This window comes from Hypomesus nipponensis, chromosome 28, assembly GCF_054491055.1.
Source record: "Hypomesus nipponensis isolate SF chromosome 28, ASM5449105v1, whole genome shotgun sequence".
Lineage (NCBI taxonomy): Eukaryota > Metazoa > Chordata > Actinopteri > Osmeriformes > Osmeridae > Hypomesus > Hypomesus nipponensis.
The window spans coordinates 3,638,465-3,655,834 of NC_140388.1; the positions used below are offsets into that span (position 1 = coordinate 3,638,465).

The following is a 17,370-nucleotide window of genomic DNA, read 5'->3' on the forward strand; positions in this document are numbered from 1 at the left end:
CCTCCTCCTCCTCTTCTCCTCCTCTTCTTCCTACCCACCTTCCTCCTCTACCTCCCTCCTCTTCCTACCCACCCTCCTCCTCCTCCCCACCCTCCTCCTCCTCTCCTCCTCTCCTCCCTTGTACCCTGGATCTCTCTCCAAAGAGCTCATGGACTCTGGCACAGGCATTGGAGCCTCAAGCCTTCCTGGGTCCAGGTGTGTCCACTGAGTCCTGATGAGCCCCCAGCATCCCACCCACCAGTCCTGATGAGCCCCCAGCATCCCACCCACCAGTCCTGGGCAGCATGGTCGCACAGGGAAGGGGAGGACCGTCACACCAGGCCTAGAGCTATCCTGTACCCTGGTGAGCAGTTTGAGGAAAAACATTATTTAACCTGTTTGTGTGTTTCATTAATAAATGCCCAGTTCTACTCAAGTTGGTCATATTGGAAAGTCTGGTTTTATGAGGTATGAAAGGTATTGCTGCTTCCATCTCCTCTCAGTAGTCGGCTCTTTCCAGTTCCTCCTGGGCTCTTTCTCCCCACTTTGGGTTCCTACTTTCTTCATCCATTTCCATTTAGTCAATTAGCAGACGCTCTCATCCAGAGTGACTTACAGGAAGTACAGGGACATTCCCCCCGAGGCAAGTAGGGTGAAGTGCCTTGCCCAAGGACACAACGTAATTTTACACAGCCGGGAATTGAACCGGCAACCTTCTGATGAATAGCCTGATTCCCTAACCGCTCAGCCATCTGACCCCCCTTCTTCCATCCTAAACCCCCACGTCCACCTGCTGGGCGAGGACGCCGCCTGCATCTCCTCCTTCCTCCTCACCCAGTGTGTGGACGCCCAGGGCCGCCGCGCTCCTGTTTGCTTTCCTAAGTTGGTTGAAAACATGATGTGACTCATAAAGATGCTTCTGAAAGGGTAAAGCTGGCCTTTGGTGTGTGACTTCTCCCTTCTGTTGTGTGTGGCTCTGACCGGAACGTTCCGTGGTTGTCACAATGGCGATTCATTTCACATTAAGGATGGGGGTGGAGTGGAGGGTGTCATGTGAAGATATTGTTCTCTCTTTAGCATTGTGACTTCAAGGCTTTTACAACGGTGAGACAGTGAAATCACAATAGACAACATCATGTATTATGTGGAAACACAAGTTACATGAGAGCTGATGTGTGAGATTGTTAATGAAAAACTACAGAGCTCTATAAAGGAACTGTCTATCCAGTGTCTAGTCATGTGACCTGTATACAGCCATAAGGACTGACTGCATGACTGTTTCATATTAAAGCAGAGGAGAATCATAACAACACTGATGCCACAAGTCCACACACACACACACACACCCACCCACACACAAAACGACACACTGGCTCACTTGCACACAGCCTTCCACCAAGTTCATCAATCCCCTGACCTCATGTGCTCCATCCCTCTTGGCTAGGGAGTGATGAATGTCCTGATGTGCAGAGGGAAGCCTCTCCAGTACCTGGGCTCTGTCTCTGGGAACCCCTGTGTTTGTCCACCATGACGAGTGTCTCCTCAACACAGAGAGAGGCTCTGGTGGCTCAGCAGAGCGGGGCTGTGACTGGAGCTCTTCTTCTCTGCTCAGGTTCCTCCACAGCTGCATGTCTCTGTCTGGCTCTCTTGCTGCTCTCAGCCTCTGAGGAATGTCGCCCCCCAGTGGTGTGGAGAGGACATTGTGGATCTTAGTCTCAGAGGTCCCTCACTTCCAGTGTGTCAGTGAGAGGAACGCCCTGGATCTGGCTCTAGTGCATGGACACTGTTTTAGACTTCTGAACATCATATTCATGTTAAATACATGGTGACACACAGGTGGAGGTTACATCGTATAACAATCCTTCTGTTGTCGTCCTGTGAAAAAGCCTTTGTCCTCCAGACCCAGAGAGCAGAAAGGATGGAAATGAGTGAATGGTCAGAACCAGGAAGAGGAGAGGAAGAGAGACTCCAAGGTAGAAGGAGTTACACCCCCCCCCAACCAACACCCCTCTTTATCACTCACAGTGAGTTAGCCCCCCCCCCCCTACCAACACCCCTCTATCACTCATAGTGAGTTAGACCACCCCCCCTACCAATACCATCTTTATCACTCAGTGAGTTACACCACCCACCCCCACACCAACACCCCTCTCTATCACTCACAGTAAGTTAGACCCCACCCCCCTCCTAATACCCCTCTTTATCACACAGTGAGTTACACCCCCCCCCCCTACCAACACCCCTCTTTATCACTCACAGTGAGTTAGACCCCACCCCCCTCCTAATACCCCTCTTTATCACACAGTGAGTTACACCCCCCCTCCCAACACCCCTATTTATCACTCAGTGAGTTAGACACCCCCCACCACCAACACCCCTCTTTATCACTCACAGTGAGTAAGACCCCCCCCCTCCCAACACCCCTCTTTATCACTCACAGTGAGTTAGACCCCCCCCCTCACCAACACCCCTCTTTATCACTCACAGTGAGTTCGACCCCCCCCCTACCAACACCCCTCTTTATCACTCACAGTGAGTTAGACCCCCCCCCCCCCACCAACACCCCTCTTTATCACTCACAGTGAGTTCGACCCCCCCCCCCCACCAACACTCCTCTTTATCACTCAGTGAGTTAGACCCCCCCCCCCTTCAAATGGGGGGGGGGGGTAGAGAGGAGGTGGTGGTAGAGAAGGGGTGGTGGTAGAGAAGGGGTGGTGGTAGAGAAGGGGTGGTGGGTAGAGAGGAGGTGGTGGGTAGAGAGGGGGTGGTGGGTAGAGAAGAGGTCAGGGGGAGTTGAGGCTACTTTTCTCTAGGTAGCCCACCTACGAAAACGTCTTAATCTGCTAGACAGGTGGGTTCCCCTTCGTTCTTTTGGTGCGCAGTCTCACGAGCCCAATTTACCCGGTGTCATGGAGCCGACCAGCTAAATAGTTATTTAAGACTTGCATATACAGGCCAACGTAATGTCACATTAAATAATGTATTGAAATCAAGCTTTTGTGATGTGTTGCTGTATCGTTCAGTGGTTTCAGTTTAGGATTATATTACAGTAAGTAAAATAGTCTGGTTCAGTACATAAGTGAACACCATTTTGCAACCATATACCTAGCTATAGCTTAGCTTCGTTTTGCTCCTAGATTCAAACCTAGCCCTTGTAGACCCCTTGAGATGCAGCATCTCGTTTTCGAGGGGGTCTAATGTAACGCAAAAGTAACTCAACGCCTTACTCTCTACAGCAAGTAACTAAGTAACGTTTACAAGGAATGTAACTAGTAACTGTAATTAGTTACTTTAAAAAGTAACGTTACCCAACACTGCTCCTTATTTAGTCAGTAAAACACTATTTAGTTCATCACATTCAGTGGAACTGAGATCAAAGGCAAGATTGTTGTTTGTCAACAATGAAAACAAAACAAACATTCAACACACACCAATATTTACAAACACTCTGGGATATCAATAACTGTATACAGTTCAATCTTCAATCACATCCAGGGTTTTTCCTGGGTCAAAATGGGTGCTCCCCCCAATTTTTATATATATATATATATATATATATATATATATATATATATATATATATATATATATAATTAGTGCTTTCAAACGATTACAATATTTAATCGCATTAATGTCATAGTTAACTCGCGATTAATCACAATTAATCGCACATTTTTATCTATTCTAAATGTCCCTGATTTCTTTTTGTCCCAATCTTTTTTCAAATTTTAATGCTCTTATCAACATAGAAAAGTGGTTCGGATTGCTTTGTGCAAATATTTTTTTATTGAAAACAACATTGCAATCGCCTGGCTTTGACGAGGGGGCAGAGAATTCGCATCAGCTGTGTGCTTGGCCATCAAGTGGTATTTCAGACTGGATGTGCTGCGATGATAGCTCAGTTTACAACGACAAAACACACAGATCACTGGTCTTGTCAATAGAACCATTTGGCAACTTTTTAAAAGCAAACTTTCCATTCAGAATCTTATTGGCATCCATTTCGGCATCTCGCGCTCGTCATCCACTCAAAACGTAACGTTAGCCTACTACCAGAGAATGTCTAATATCCATAAACGGGCTCTGCTACTACTCTTTAGCCAGCTCGCAAGCCAAACTAGTGTTTGGCGTGCCTGTTGTTTTGTTTCCGGTCTAGCTAGATCCGGTGTGGTGTTGTAGTTTTTCTAACGTCGGTAGTTGTTGCAACAGCATGTGAAAAAAACTACAAAGTTTGCTAGGCCAAAAAGAGCATTAATCGCGCGATAAAATAATTGACGCCGTTAATTTGGGTTTGCGTTAACGCCGTTAATAACGCGTTAAACTGACAGCACTAATATATATATATATATATTTTTTTTTTCTAATCTGTATTTATTCACCCCCCCCCCCCCCCCCACCGCCGAAACGGAACAGGTTAATGTAATAGTCTTATAGCTAATGTAATATTGCACATATTTTCATCCTATTTCCCCTAAAGCAATAAAGTTAGGCTCATAATGTGTGTTCTAAATGGCATAAATGCTGCCAATTAATAATTGACGTAACTTATTGTAGCCTAAATGGTCAGTAGCTGAATCTATTGAGGTAGGCCACTCTGAAGCATGTACACTGCCTGCTTCATTTGATGCAGGCAGTGTCATCTTGATAGGCTACGCATTCTGTAGCAAATAATAACAATAAACCCTTTTTTTATTAATTAAAACTACTTCAGCATAATAATGCACCTAAAATACAAGCCTGAGCAAGGGCAGCAATCGCTATCAAATCAACAGACAATTTAACTAGCAGCGAAAGAATACAAACAACAAAAATCACAAGTTAACTTGATTAAAATTTGCAAGAACTATAGACTATAGACAATAATTGTATAAATTGTATGATAAATTGTATGATTTGTCATTGGCGCTCGGGAAAACTGCTTTGGCGTGCGCCAACATTTTCTATATGCATGAAAAACCCTGACATCTATGTGAGCACAGTGTGTGAGAGTGTGTGTGGGCTATTCTACCTGACACAGGGACACTGAGGAGTCAGAGCTATAAACCCTGAAGCCAGGATAGAGGGGCTCAGTGAATGTGCTGTGGAATGTGTGCAGGTGGGTCAGTGTGTCAGAGGAGACAGTGTAGAAGGACAGAGTGCCGGCCGGCCAGTCCAGATACACTCCTACTCTGTGGGAGCTGGAGGGGGGGTCAGGTATGGCAGTGATCTTATTATTGTGACAGGCAGAGTAACTGTTATCACCACACTCCAGACTCCAGGACTTGTTATTGAGTCCAAGCACACAGTCATCACCCTCTCCTCTCCTGTTGATTCCTTTATATGTCACTGCTATAGAAGCCCATCCTCCTTCACTCCACTCTGCCTCCCAGTAACAGCGCCCAGACAGACCCTCTGTACACAGCACCTGTGGATAGTTTTCAAATCTCTCTGGGTGATCAGGATACGGCTGCTTCTCTCCCCTTGTCACCTTTCTGTTCTCCTCAGACAGAGAGAGGTCTCTCCATGCTGTGTTTGGGTCCAGTGTGAGCTCACAGGCATCTGATGGGAGAGACCAAGACACAATATATTACTGATCATCATCATTTACATTAGAATGTATCCCTCTTCCTGCCCTCCCCCTTTCATTCTCTCTCTCTCTCCCTCCCCCCCCCCCCCCCACCTCCCTAATGGAGCTCGAAAGCTGACAAAAGTATCTGAATTTGAATATGATGTTTGAAACATCAGAAATATTTGTGTGTCGAATTTCATAAAACTGACATATTTTGTTGTTGAATATATAATATCTGAATTATTTGTATGCCGAATTTAATAAAACTGAATTATTTTGATCCAAAAATACACATTTCTAAAATTCAGATTGCAGGAATTCAGATTGCAGGAATTCAGATTCTTGAAATTCAGATTGCTGAAATTCAGATTGCTGAAATTCAAATTCAGATTGCGGAAATTCCGATTTTGTCTGAACTAGGCCAAAGGTGAAACAGCTTGAACAACTGAATTTTACCTCAGAACAAAAGCTAAGTTGCTCGTTGGAGGAAGAGTATGGAGCAAGTGCTTATGAAACTTGTAAAAACTTGTGTCTTCTCCTTTGCCAAAATTGGCAGTTGCTGTTACCAAGTGAGTCGAGACAGACAGGGCGACGGAGACCGATGGAAGACGCGGAACAACTGGCAAAGCTATAGCCTATATATTTATGTTCCGTTGTTGTCTTTTCTGTGTTGGAGTTCTTTTAAGGGCTTGATGGCATCAACATCCAGCCTGATATAAAATCATGAACTTCAATTGTGTCTCAATTCTCGGATCTAAGACGGATTCGAGAGACCGCAGATAGAGTGCGGCTTATCTGGGCTGTTATATGTTTGGAAACTGCACGAGGCAGCTCTCTTCCAAGACGGATTTGAGAGACCGCACAGAGTGCGGCTTGTCTGGGTTGTTATGTGTGTGGAAACTGCAAGTGGTAGCTCGGGTCTAAGACAGATTTGAGAGACCGCAGATAGAGTGCGGCTAGTCTAGTTTGTTATATGTTTTATGTTTTATCTATTACTTTTATCACTTGTATTATTGTTTTTGTTGATTTTATGTAAAGCACCTTGAGCTGCAATTCTTGTATGAAATGTGCTATATAAATAAAGTCTTACTTACTTACTAATTATAATACCCACACACACACACAGAAAATCCAGGTTGAATCAAGTCATGCTAGCTAGCTACTGTATTGCTAATAGCCAATTTTGGATGGTCAAGCATATTTTTCATTGTCTCCTTATTCCTATCATAGTCAATGTTCAGCCTATAGGCTATGTTCATTTGCTAAGTGACATTTCATGTCGGTTTTGGATAGTGAAATATTTGCTTTCTGAGAGATCGGACATAGCCGAGTATTAAACAGCAAATAAGGAGTTATCTATCAGAATATATCTGTAGTGCGGCCGGGTGTGATTTGATTCATCGTCCACACGTTGCCTGGAAGTCAGTTTCGATCAAATACCAACTATCTCCATACTGCCCTACAAAGCCAAAAGACCGTAACTCACCGAAGTGTAGAACTGAGAAAAACGACTTCAAAGTTTTTGCACTTTCAAAGTAGTTGTCATGCCAAATGCATTTTAGGTAGGACACTGGAAATCTAGCAGTTTGATGTTTTAGTGATTACACATTATCTAAACTAGACATTTTCAAAATTGTTGATCTTAAACTGCACTTTTGACCCATATTTTGAAGTAACAGTAGTATACCATAATCTATCGTAAGCGGTCGTGCCAAGGCAAAATACAGTAACTTCCGTTTCTTCGCTCACTTAGTTGCTTATCACGATATAAACTCTGTATTTTATAAGCCAATGTAACATACACGTGGATACGTGTCACAAGACTCACAACACAAGAGTGTTTTTGATTTAACTGCCAGGGTAAGATACTTACAAACGACTCATGTTTGGTGTTAAATGCCAGCGAGTAGGCTAAGCTAATGCTAGATGTGTTTATTGTTGCTAGGTTACGTATTAGTTCAATTGAAACCGTAACTCCATTTGAACGTTTTTGAGTGCGGCAAAACAAAGGCAAAGAACCGTAACTGATGTTACAGCATTCTGCATTGGATTTCTAAAGCCAAAGCAGGCTTTTGGAAGGTACGGTGAAGACAACAAACTTATTTTCTCAGAAAAACAGACAAGTTCATTTAAGATATTTGGCCACATGATAAAGCAGACCTTAACTGTTCTGAAAATGAAAAAAAATCATTTTCGACAAAATTGAAGTTACGGTCTTCTGCCTTTGCACGGCAGCATACTACATCTTGCCGACGTATCTTCTACACATCGGGCCGACGTCGGCAAGACGTATGTGTGCTATCCGAGATACGTATGTGTGATCTGGGTCTTCCTCCAACTAACAACTCAGTTTGTTCTGAGGTAAAGTTCGGTCGTTCTGAAATCGTCTACTTTTTCCTGTGAAAGCAAGCTGTTTCACCTTTGGCCTAGTTCAGACAAAATCGGAATTTCCGCAATCTGAATTTGAATTTCCGCAATCTGAATTTCAGCAATCTGAATTTCAAGAATCTGAATTCCTGCAATCTGAATTCCTGCAATCTAAATGTCAAGAATCTGAATTCCTGCAATCTGAATTTTAGAAATGTGTATTTTTGGATCAAAATATTTCAGTTTTGTGAAATTCGACACAAATATTTCAGATCTTTCATATTCAAATTCAGATACTTTTGTCAGCTTTCTAGCTCCATACTCCCTTATCTACTTCTGTACAACGGTACTGTGATTTGCTGGACCTAATGTGAGTTTCCTCCAGGAACAGAATGACTCTTATTGAGGGACTTGTTGCTCTTGTTGGTTAGTTGGAACTGATTTAACTTCTTGTACTCGCTGTGAATTCTATTCTTGTTGCTTTTCTACAGGTACACTCTTGCACTTTACAGGTTCATGTTGTTTAATTGTAACTTGTTTAACTACATGCTCTTCTGGTTCTTCCCATTGGCACTTATTTGCTTTTCACAATGTATGCTTGTTTTGGCTCCCCACAATGTTTTTGGGGCGTCTCGTTGTTTATGATCATTGACCTGTGCTCTCTCTTGGAAGTCGCTTTGGATAAAATCTTCTAAATGAAGAAATATAAATGTACTCTACCCCCCCACCTCCTGTCCCCCCCCACCTCCTCCCCCCACCTCTTCTCCCCCCACCCCCCGTATCGACTCTCCCCCCACCCCCTGACCTCTTCTCCCCCACCCCCAAGATCTACTCTCTCCCTCCAGCCCCCTCTCCCCCCACCCCCCTTATCAACTCTCCCCCCAGCCCCCTGACTTCCTCTCCCCCCACCTCCTCTCCCCCTAGCCCCCTTATCGACTCTCTGCCCACCACCCCCACCTCCTCTACCCCCACCCCTGACTTCCTCTCCCCCTGACTTCCTCTTCCCCAACCCCCCTGACCTCCCCCCCCCCTGACCTCCTCTCCCCCAATCCCCTTATCAACTCTCTCCCCCCCACCTCCTCTCCCCCCACCCTGACCTCCTCTCCCCTTACCCCCCTTATCAACTCTCTCTCCCCCCACCCCCATCATCTACTCTCTCCCCCCACCCCCCTGACCTACCCCCCCCAACTTCCTCTCCCCCCACCCCCCTCTCCTCTCCCCCCACCGCCCTTATCTACTCTCTGCCCCCCAACTCATCTAATGTCAGAATGTCAAAATACAAAAACAGGTCAAGTTCAGGTTGGGACGGTTAATTTGTTTTACTTCTGGAAGGTAATGAACAGTGAGAAACAAAGTTATTTGCGAGCCCGGGGTGGGGTGGGGGGGCAGAGGGGGGAGAAGAGGAGAGAGACGAAAGGGGAAGAGGAGATGATGGGAGGGGAGGGAGGAGGAGAGGGTAGGGCAGTGGAGAGGGAAGGAAGCGAGGAGGGAGGGAGGTGGAGAGGAAACACACACCAGCTAGGAGAAGGGAGGGGGACGGGGGAGGGGAGAAGGGAGGGTGGAGGAGAGAGGGAGGGGAAGGAGGAGAGGGGAGGGTGAAGGGAGGGCACATACGTGTGTCCATTTCTGACAGTGTCAAAGTCACTCATGGTTTTGTCCCTGTATGACCCTGTGTACTACAACTAAGTAGCAGTCAATACTCACATTTCCTAAGACCAGGTTGGATCCAGCACTCTCCACCATGATCCGCACTGTAGAGAGAAGCAAAGAATGATGAGGAAATGACACTTCACCTGTTGCTAAGTGACTAAAGTAAACATGTTGTTTCTATGTTTATCATCAGAGATGTATTCCAGAAAGCAGGTTTTACAAACTCTGAGCCTAACCCTGAACTCTGACTTAGGGTGCTTTCACACCTGACATGTTTGGTCCGTTTCAATCGGACCATGGTCCGTTTTCTCTGAAAGTACGGTTCGTTTGGAGAGGTGAGAACACGCATTCGAACTCTAGTGCGGACCAAACAACCGAACCATGGTCCCCCTAAAAAGATGGGACTCGGTCCGGTTCCAAGTGAACCATGGTTCGGTTCGCTTTAGGTGTGAACGTAATTGGACTTAATATTGACCTATTCCAGGAAGCAAACCAAAATGTAGTGCATTGTGGGTTGAAAAAGGAATTGACACTCGGCGGAGACAGCTGTCATTAGCAGCGAAATTAGTTGAGGGAAAGCGTGGGGCAATGATGAAGTGAAGGAACGGCAAATGATGATCATATTGCAGAGATACTTGTGGAGACAGAGTAGCGAGGTATTTAAATGATTTAGTGATATAGGCCTAGGTACTGAAATAAAGCGTCAATATTGCACAGTGGACCAATGTTGGTTGAAAGTTACAAACTTAGACAGCTAAAAGTGCGTGATGTTCTATGGAAAAGTGGTAGCTCGTCAGACGAAAACATATCATTCCCATGGTTTGATAACCTGGATATAGCCTAATCCTGAGTAAAACACCAACGAGCAACCCAAAAAACGTGGTCGTGCAACACCAAATAACAATTAAAGATAGTATTGCGATCGCAATACGCTGCTGTTGCTCCATTGTTGTTTGTGACAAGGAAGTGATTTTCCCTCACACATTTTCTGGCCAATAGATTAACAACCTGTATGACCGCGTGTCATAGTTTTTTTTTATGTCAGTTTTTTTTCAAACGTTGGTTCGCTTAAAACAGGACCGTGTGAACACTAACCGGACCTAATGAAAAATGCAACAAAGTAGCAACTCATCCACTGATTCGGACCAAGCAAACGGACTAATAGGTGTGAAAGCACCCTTAATGAACCCTGAGATGGGAAGCAGAGAGTTGTCGGTTCCAGAAAAGATGATCTGAGTTAGTTTAATTCTAATTCACTTGAATTAGGAATTCTCGTGCGTGCAGGCGAGTATGCAAACATTTTCTGAAAGATAAACAACAACTGCAACAGCAAAAGGCAGACAATTGGTCAATGAGTACATTTCAATGCTGTCTATTTATTTGACATTTAACCACACGTCTTACTACAGCTGAACAAGTGGTGGAACAATCCTATGGGCACAAAACACACTTAGCAGCAGCTGAAAATGAAATATAAAATCAGTTCAAACAGGTAGGGCATATTTTACTGAGGCCTACCAGACACACGATTGTTTTAGTCATATTTGACAGGATTAAACCAAGTCAAAATCATTCAGTGGCTGTCTCAACTTGTGAGAATGCTGTTTTAACACATAAATGTTGCCTCACCTAATATCCTGCTCAGTATATGAACATTGGACTTGTAGTGGACTAACAGAAAGAATGCAGAGCAGGGCACCACTTCTGACAGAGGCAGAAGAGCTGGCTCTGAGTCAGAACGCTGGGCGACCAGTGGCTGAAGGCATCCCTGGAGGGAGCTCATCCAAGCCTATCACGCCCGAGGACACTAGTGCCCACATAACATGTTAGTGTGTTTGTGGAGATTTCATTTGGGGGGTTAATTCCTCCCAAAGGTCATTGATGGTGTTACCTGCCTTGTTGAGCCTTCTGCCACAACAGAACCTCTTGAAGTTTAAGTTCTCAATATTGCAAAGAATGTGTACAGTACAGTAGAAAAGAATGCTCTTCATCACAGAATGATAAAGATATGTTGTTTGCTGCCACAGAGAAGGATTCAGAAAGACCTGCAGAGGTATACGTCTTACTGTATGGTAGCTGCTGAGCTACACTGTTCTCTCCCCATGTACATTGTTTTGAGGTTCTTGTGTGGAATTATGGGTTTGACATGTACATTGACGTGATGAGAAAAAAGAGTGAATGGTAAAACAACTGGCACATTCTTCTCCTTTATAACAGAGCATGACTGGGCATTACAAGGAGGAGCAGGGTTTCCCACAGAAAATGTGTTAGTTAAGGTAGTAGGGTTTGCCGTTAGACCGGGGGGGGGGGGGGGTTGTAGAGTCAAGCCTAATGTGTTCTGGGGGGGGGGGGGGGGTTGTAGAGTTTAGCCTAATGTGTTTTTTTTGGACGACGTAGTTAAGGCGGCAGGCGAGTGTTGTTTAGGCGGCCGCCTTAACTGGCGTTAAGTGCTGCGGGAAATACCAGGTTAGCTCTGCATGGAAAACTGGAGAATTTACATTACATTTAGTCATTTAGCAGACGCTCTTATCGACTTACTGTAAGTACAGGGACATCCCCCCAAGGCAAGTAGGGTGAAGTGCCTTGCCCAAGGACACAACGTCATCTGGCAGGGCCAGGAATCGAACTGGCAACTTTCTGATTACAAGCCCGCTTCCCTAACCGCTCAGCCACCTGACTCCCTGACATCCTTTCATGTCATTCTTATGTGTTATACACAGTGGCGGTCCTAGCACATTTGGCGCCCCGTTTTTCCCTTACACCCCCCGATTTGTGGCGGAGGGGACAAAATAAACAACAACAAACAAATAATTTCTGCATGTGCAGGTAGCAACGCTAGTGCTAAATAACTATTTAATTGATTGGCTCCATGACGCCAGGTAAGTAGCTAGCTACTGAGACTTCTCACCAAAAGAACAAAGGAGAACCTTCAATTAAGACATGTTCATAGGTACCTAGTGAAAAGTAGCCTCAACTCCCTAGACCTTTAGCTATGCCACTAATGCTGAAGGCTCGCTGTTATAGCTGTCTGTCTTACTAGAACGGCGTAGGTATGCATTGTTGCTAACCTGTGTTGACGTTGTGACTGTGTATGTGAGAAAGACACTTGAGTGACAGAGAGACGGAGGGAGAGCAGGGAAAGGAAATGCAGCTGAATGAATACGCTGCGTGTTTTAACTTAAATAGTGTTAAAAAAAAACATTTTTACGAAACGCAAAATGTGGCGGCCGGTGTTGATTCTGTGGCGCACCGCCACAAATGTATTCTATGTGTGGGAAACACTGCTCTGCATTCAAGTTAAGAGTCTAAAGATTAAGTTTAATTGGTGTAACATTGGACAGAGCGGTGGACCGGTCACTGTATCAGCTCACAGCAGGCTGTGCAATTAGCCAGCATTTTGTAGAAGAAAGGCCCATGATGAAAACGAAGGCCCACAAAGACGATACTTTTTGAACAGAAAACGTAGCTAGCTACCTTTGGGCTGAAAAATGAAGCCACACGCCCTTCGGCCCTCCACAACTTCACCCTCTCGTCCAAATATGGTCACTTCTGGCTCCAAAAACACAAGATGGCGACCAGGAAGTGCAAAAATCAAGGCTTCAAAACAGGCTTTCACAAACCAATAGTGTGACGTCACGATGACCACGTCATTAATATATACAGTCTATGCTAGCTACCCACAACGTAGCCCAGACCTCATTGTACCCTTAAAGGTGCAATGTCCACTTGAACCTGTCCAGTGAATTATGTACAAGTAGTCTGCTACACTCCCAAATATATTTTGAGGTCACACAGATAACATTTCGGGAGCATATGCAACCAAAATGGCTGCAATTTAGAGCCTCTCCATGTGGTCATTTTATATCAACCATTTATATATTGAATTGAAAGAAAATGTATCGTTATCGGGATATGAAAAGATCTATATCAGGATATGAGATTTTGGTCATACAACAGCACATTATCAGTAATACATTTAAAATGGGGAAAATGCAGGTCAATTTAAGGTGTAGGCCCCTACATGTTCTGCCTGTGCCCCCAACATGTTCAGTTAGGGGCTACAGTGCTCCAGTAAAAAAAAACTAGTCTGGAGCCCTGGATGAGGAAAGGACACCCCATGTCTGATAATTGCTTCAGGCTCGGCATGAGGGAGGAGAGAGGTTCATGGTTTGTTAAACAAAAGCTGCCAGTGAGCAGGTTAGGTTAGTTACCATCAGTTACCGTGGTAACGTAACCAGAGTTTGTGTTTCCTCTCTTTCTGGAACAGAAAACCCAGAGTTTCCCTCATCTCAGGGTTAACAAACTCACTGTTTTCACTTAAACCCACTTTCTGGAATAGACCCCAGGAAATACAATTGTGATTGTAGCTATATAATCATATTTGCACTAAAGGCTATTGTAGATTATATAGGGTTTCTCTCTTCCTAAATAAACATGCAGTCTGTAATTGTATAATCATGAAATGCAAGGCCAGTTAACATACTTAGATGTATATTCAGTGTTAAGCAACATTACATGAAGAGGTATATAAAAACACAAACGTCTCCTTACTTGAGTTTCTCCAGTCTGCAGTGTGGATCCTCCAGTCCAGCAGAGAGCAGCTTCAATCCTTTTTCTCCTGGATGATTGTAGCTCAGGTCCAGTTCCCTCAGGTGGAAGGGGTTGGACCTCAGAGCTGAGGCCAGAGAAGCACAGCCTTCCTCTGTGACCAGACAGCCTGACAGCCTGTAGAAAGAGGATCAATGTTGTGGCAGAATCCATCTGGGCCTCCAGAGTGAGTCAGCACAGAGGGGTTCATTTGTCAGGTGCTGTCATAGCTGCTCCTCCCCCTCCTTAGACAGAATTACCTTTCCCCCAGTTCAGGAAGGTTAGGTTTGTGTTCAGTTTGGTGGTAGTAGTTCTATGGAACATCAGGACGTCCGCTACATAAAGCCTGCTCAGAAAAAACTAGGATTCAAGTCCCAAACTTGACTTGAATGAACATAACAAATTAGGGACTATAGCCCCTATTCTTAAGTAGTACGAGACATAGAACATGGATCATATCTATCCACCATTGCAGAAAGCAATGTTCACGGCCACGTGACTTCTCCCTTTAATAAGTTCTCTCTAACACGAGTTCGATGACAGCTCGACGTAGAGTAAATCATTGCCGCCGCTGCTTCAGGATTGTATTAAATATCACGATATCGCAATTAGGAGGTTGAGCAACTGAACAGTGACAGGACGTTAATCACCCACAAAGTCATGACAACCTAATAAACAACAGCGACCAGCTACTACAACCCCCCGCTTCCTCCTCCTTTCTGCTGCTGAGGAAAATCCCTGACAAAACCCTGACTAGGACACAAAGCCCTCTCCTGCTGCCTCTTTCTAGCTATTTGTAACTAGCATTACCCCCCGTTCCAGGATTTTTTCCTGCATAGAGAAAATTTTGGCGCGCGCCAAAGCCGTTTTCCTGAGCGCCAATGACAAATCCCGAGCGCCAAAGGCAAAAAAAAGTCTGCAATGAAAAGAAAAAAAAAAGTGTGGAATGCATGTCAGCGAATATGTTCTCAATCAAGGGCGTAACTACACATTCTTTGGGGGGGTTGTGTCCCCCCCAATATTGAGAAAATACTTATCTGTCCCCCCCAATATACAGAAGAAAATATGTAAAATATATGTTCTCCTTTAATGAACCCTGTCAATGGATCAGTCTCTTGTTATGTCTTATTTATTTTCTATTTATTTCCATTTGTTAAGAAAAACAAGTTTTTGAATTCCCCCTTCCAATTGCACCGTCGTGTGATTTCGTTTGAATCCACCTTGCGTCGTTCTGCGTTGTCATGGTTACCTTACACTTTTTCGTCAGTCAATTGAGCGCAAAGAAAGTAATGTTAAAGCTAGTTAGCTTAACTTGTTGGAGAGGAGGTAGAGTAGGCTAATGGAGGATTTGAGGTGACCTAAAAAGCGGATGAAACTGCACCAGCAGCCAAGCATACGTGTTTTTTTCAGACAGTAACTTGATTCCGAGCTAAATGTGTGCAAATAAAAGGAGTAGTCTCATAAAAACATGAGTCGCTGTTTATCTGATAAAATGACATGTGGTCACAATGCAGGCAGTCACTGTCTATGAGAAATTACACTATTCCTTTAGATGTGACTTCAAATGGTCAATGTAGTCCTCAAAACTATGTGCTAAATTTACACATTTTCATAGAGGCAATCACTTAACAAAAACAATTATGGGGAAGGGTAGCCTATTTATTTGGACCCCCCAATGTCTAAACCATGGTTACGCCCTTGTTCTCAACAGTATGTTTCAAGCAGGCTACAGCCGAACCCTCTGTTTTGATCAATAGTAATCGAGTTAATAAGCGTGTCTTCTTGTCTGAACAATACGCAACTGTGAGGTGCGCGAATGGACAGAGTGGCCACTAAACTGTCATTCCGCTGCGAGGGCCAGCCCGACGTGCACAAATACACCTGTACAAATGCAAATTGAATTTCCACTCAAAATGCTGACAAAAGTTTGATTTATGATTTCAAACGCAGCCTCCATTGGTATTCTTAACCTGGAATGATAATATATAGTGCAGTGTTTGCTCTATGGCAACATTTCTGCCGCCACGGTATCAGAAATCAGGCTGTACAACATTTTTGGCCGTCGTATCAGCAGTGATTGTTATAGTGCATGTCGGAGAATTGCAAGGACACGCGCTTCACAACGCAATTGAGATTGCGTGTGTGCGTCTTTGAGAACTGTAAGTCGTAGCCTATAACTTATGTTGTCAGTTTATGTGAGCCTGTAAAGTCTATAGTTCTTGCAAGTTTAAATCAAGTTAACTGGTGATTTTCGTTGTATGTATTCTTCCCCTGCTAGCTAAATTGCACATGTCTGTTGATTCGGTAGCGATTTCTGCCCTTACTCAGGTTTGTATTTAAGGTGCAGTATTATGCTGAGGTAGTTTTAATTAATAAAAAGTGGGTTTATTTTTATGTTTGCTGCATAATGCTTAGCCTATCAGGATCAAATGAAGCAGGCAGTGTACATGCTTCAGCAGGCAGTGTACATGCTTCAGAGTGGCCAACCTTTATCGATAGGCTAGGCTACTGACCATTTACAATAAGTTGTTACGTCAATTATGAATTGGCAGCATTTATACCATTTAGAACATACTTTATGAGTGTAAGGTGTCTTTAAGTAGCCTAACTTTATTGCTTTGCGGAAATAGGACAAAAATATGTGGGTTTGGGGGAGAAAAAAAGATATATGTATATATATATATATATATATATATATATATATATATATATATATATATATATTGAGCACCGAAGACCCATTTTGACCCAGGAAAAACCCTGCATTCCCTACACCCTGCCGCAGTCAACTAAAATGTAATTTTTTACATATAAAGTGGTAAAATATCAGCCTACCTGCCCAACTTGTCGCACTGAGTTGGATTCCAACTGAAGAATATCCCACTTCAGTCGCTCTATAGCCCATTAGCTACAAAAGGTCCTGGTTCATACCCTGGCCATTCCTGGGAATTCCTTACCACATTCCTGTGCTAATTCTGAGGTAATTTGCTTCTAAATTACTGTAAAAAGCCTCAGTGAACTTATTTGTTCTGGACCGGCTACTAATATATGGAACACCGAGTTAGTCAAAATTAAATAAATAAATAACTAAGTAATAGATAAATACATATATAAATAAATAAGGCAGATAGGGACACCTAGATTCGGTAGATGATGGAAGACATTATAGTGTCAGAGAGCATGCTGGCCTTAGAGATCAAATTGATCAGCATGGCTTGTCAGGATATATTACTTTGGCA

The 17,370-nt window shown here is 43.9% G+C and overlaps 1 protein-coding gene across 2 annotated transcripts in view; it reads right to left on the bottom strand.

The window, feature by feature from the left end:
• Nucleotides 1-4,667: 4,667 nt before the first annotated feature.
• The window catches only part of LOC146219519 (stonustoxin subunit beta-like), a 28,493-nt gene continuing 15,790 nt past the window's right edge, over nucleotides 4,668-17,370 (bottom strand). The window contains exons 6-8 of one of the 2 annotated variants that reach the window (XM_084695059.1): nucleotides 14,096-14,269; nucleotides 9,599-9,645; nucleotides 4,668-5,517 (exon numbers count right to left, since the gene is read on the bottom strand). In XM_084695059.1, the coding sequence (XP_084551185.1) occupies nucleotides 4,979-5,517; nucleotides 9,599-9,645; nucleotides 14,096-14,269 (760 nt within the window). In that variant the 3' untranslated portion in view covers nucleotides 4,668-4,978. The remainder of the gene's footprint in view (nucleotides 5,518-9,598; nucleotides 9,646-14,095; nucleotides 14,270-17,370) is intronic. The other variant, XM_084695060.1, reaches the window with a different exon arrangement.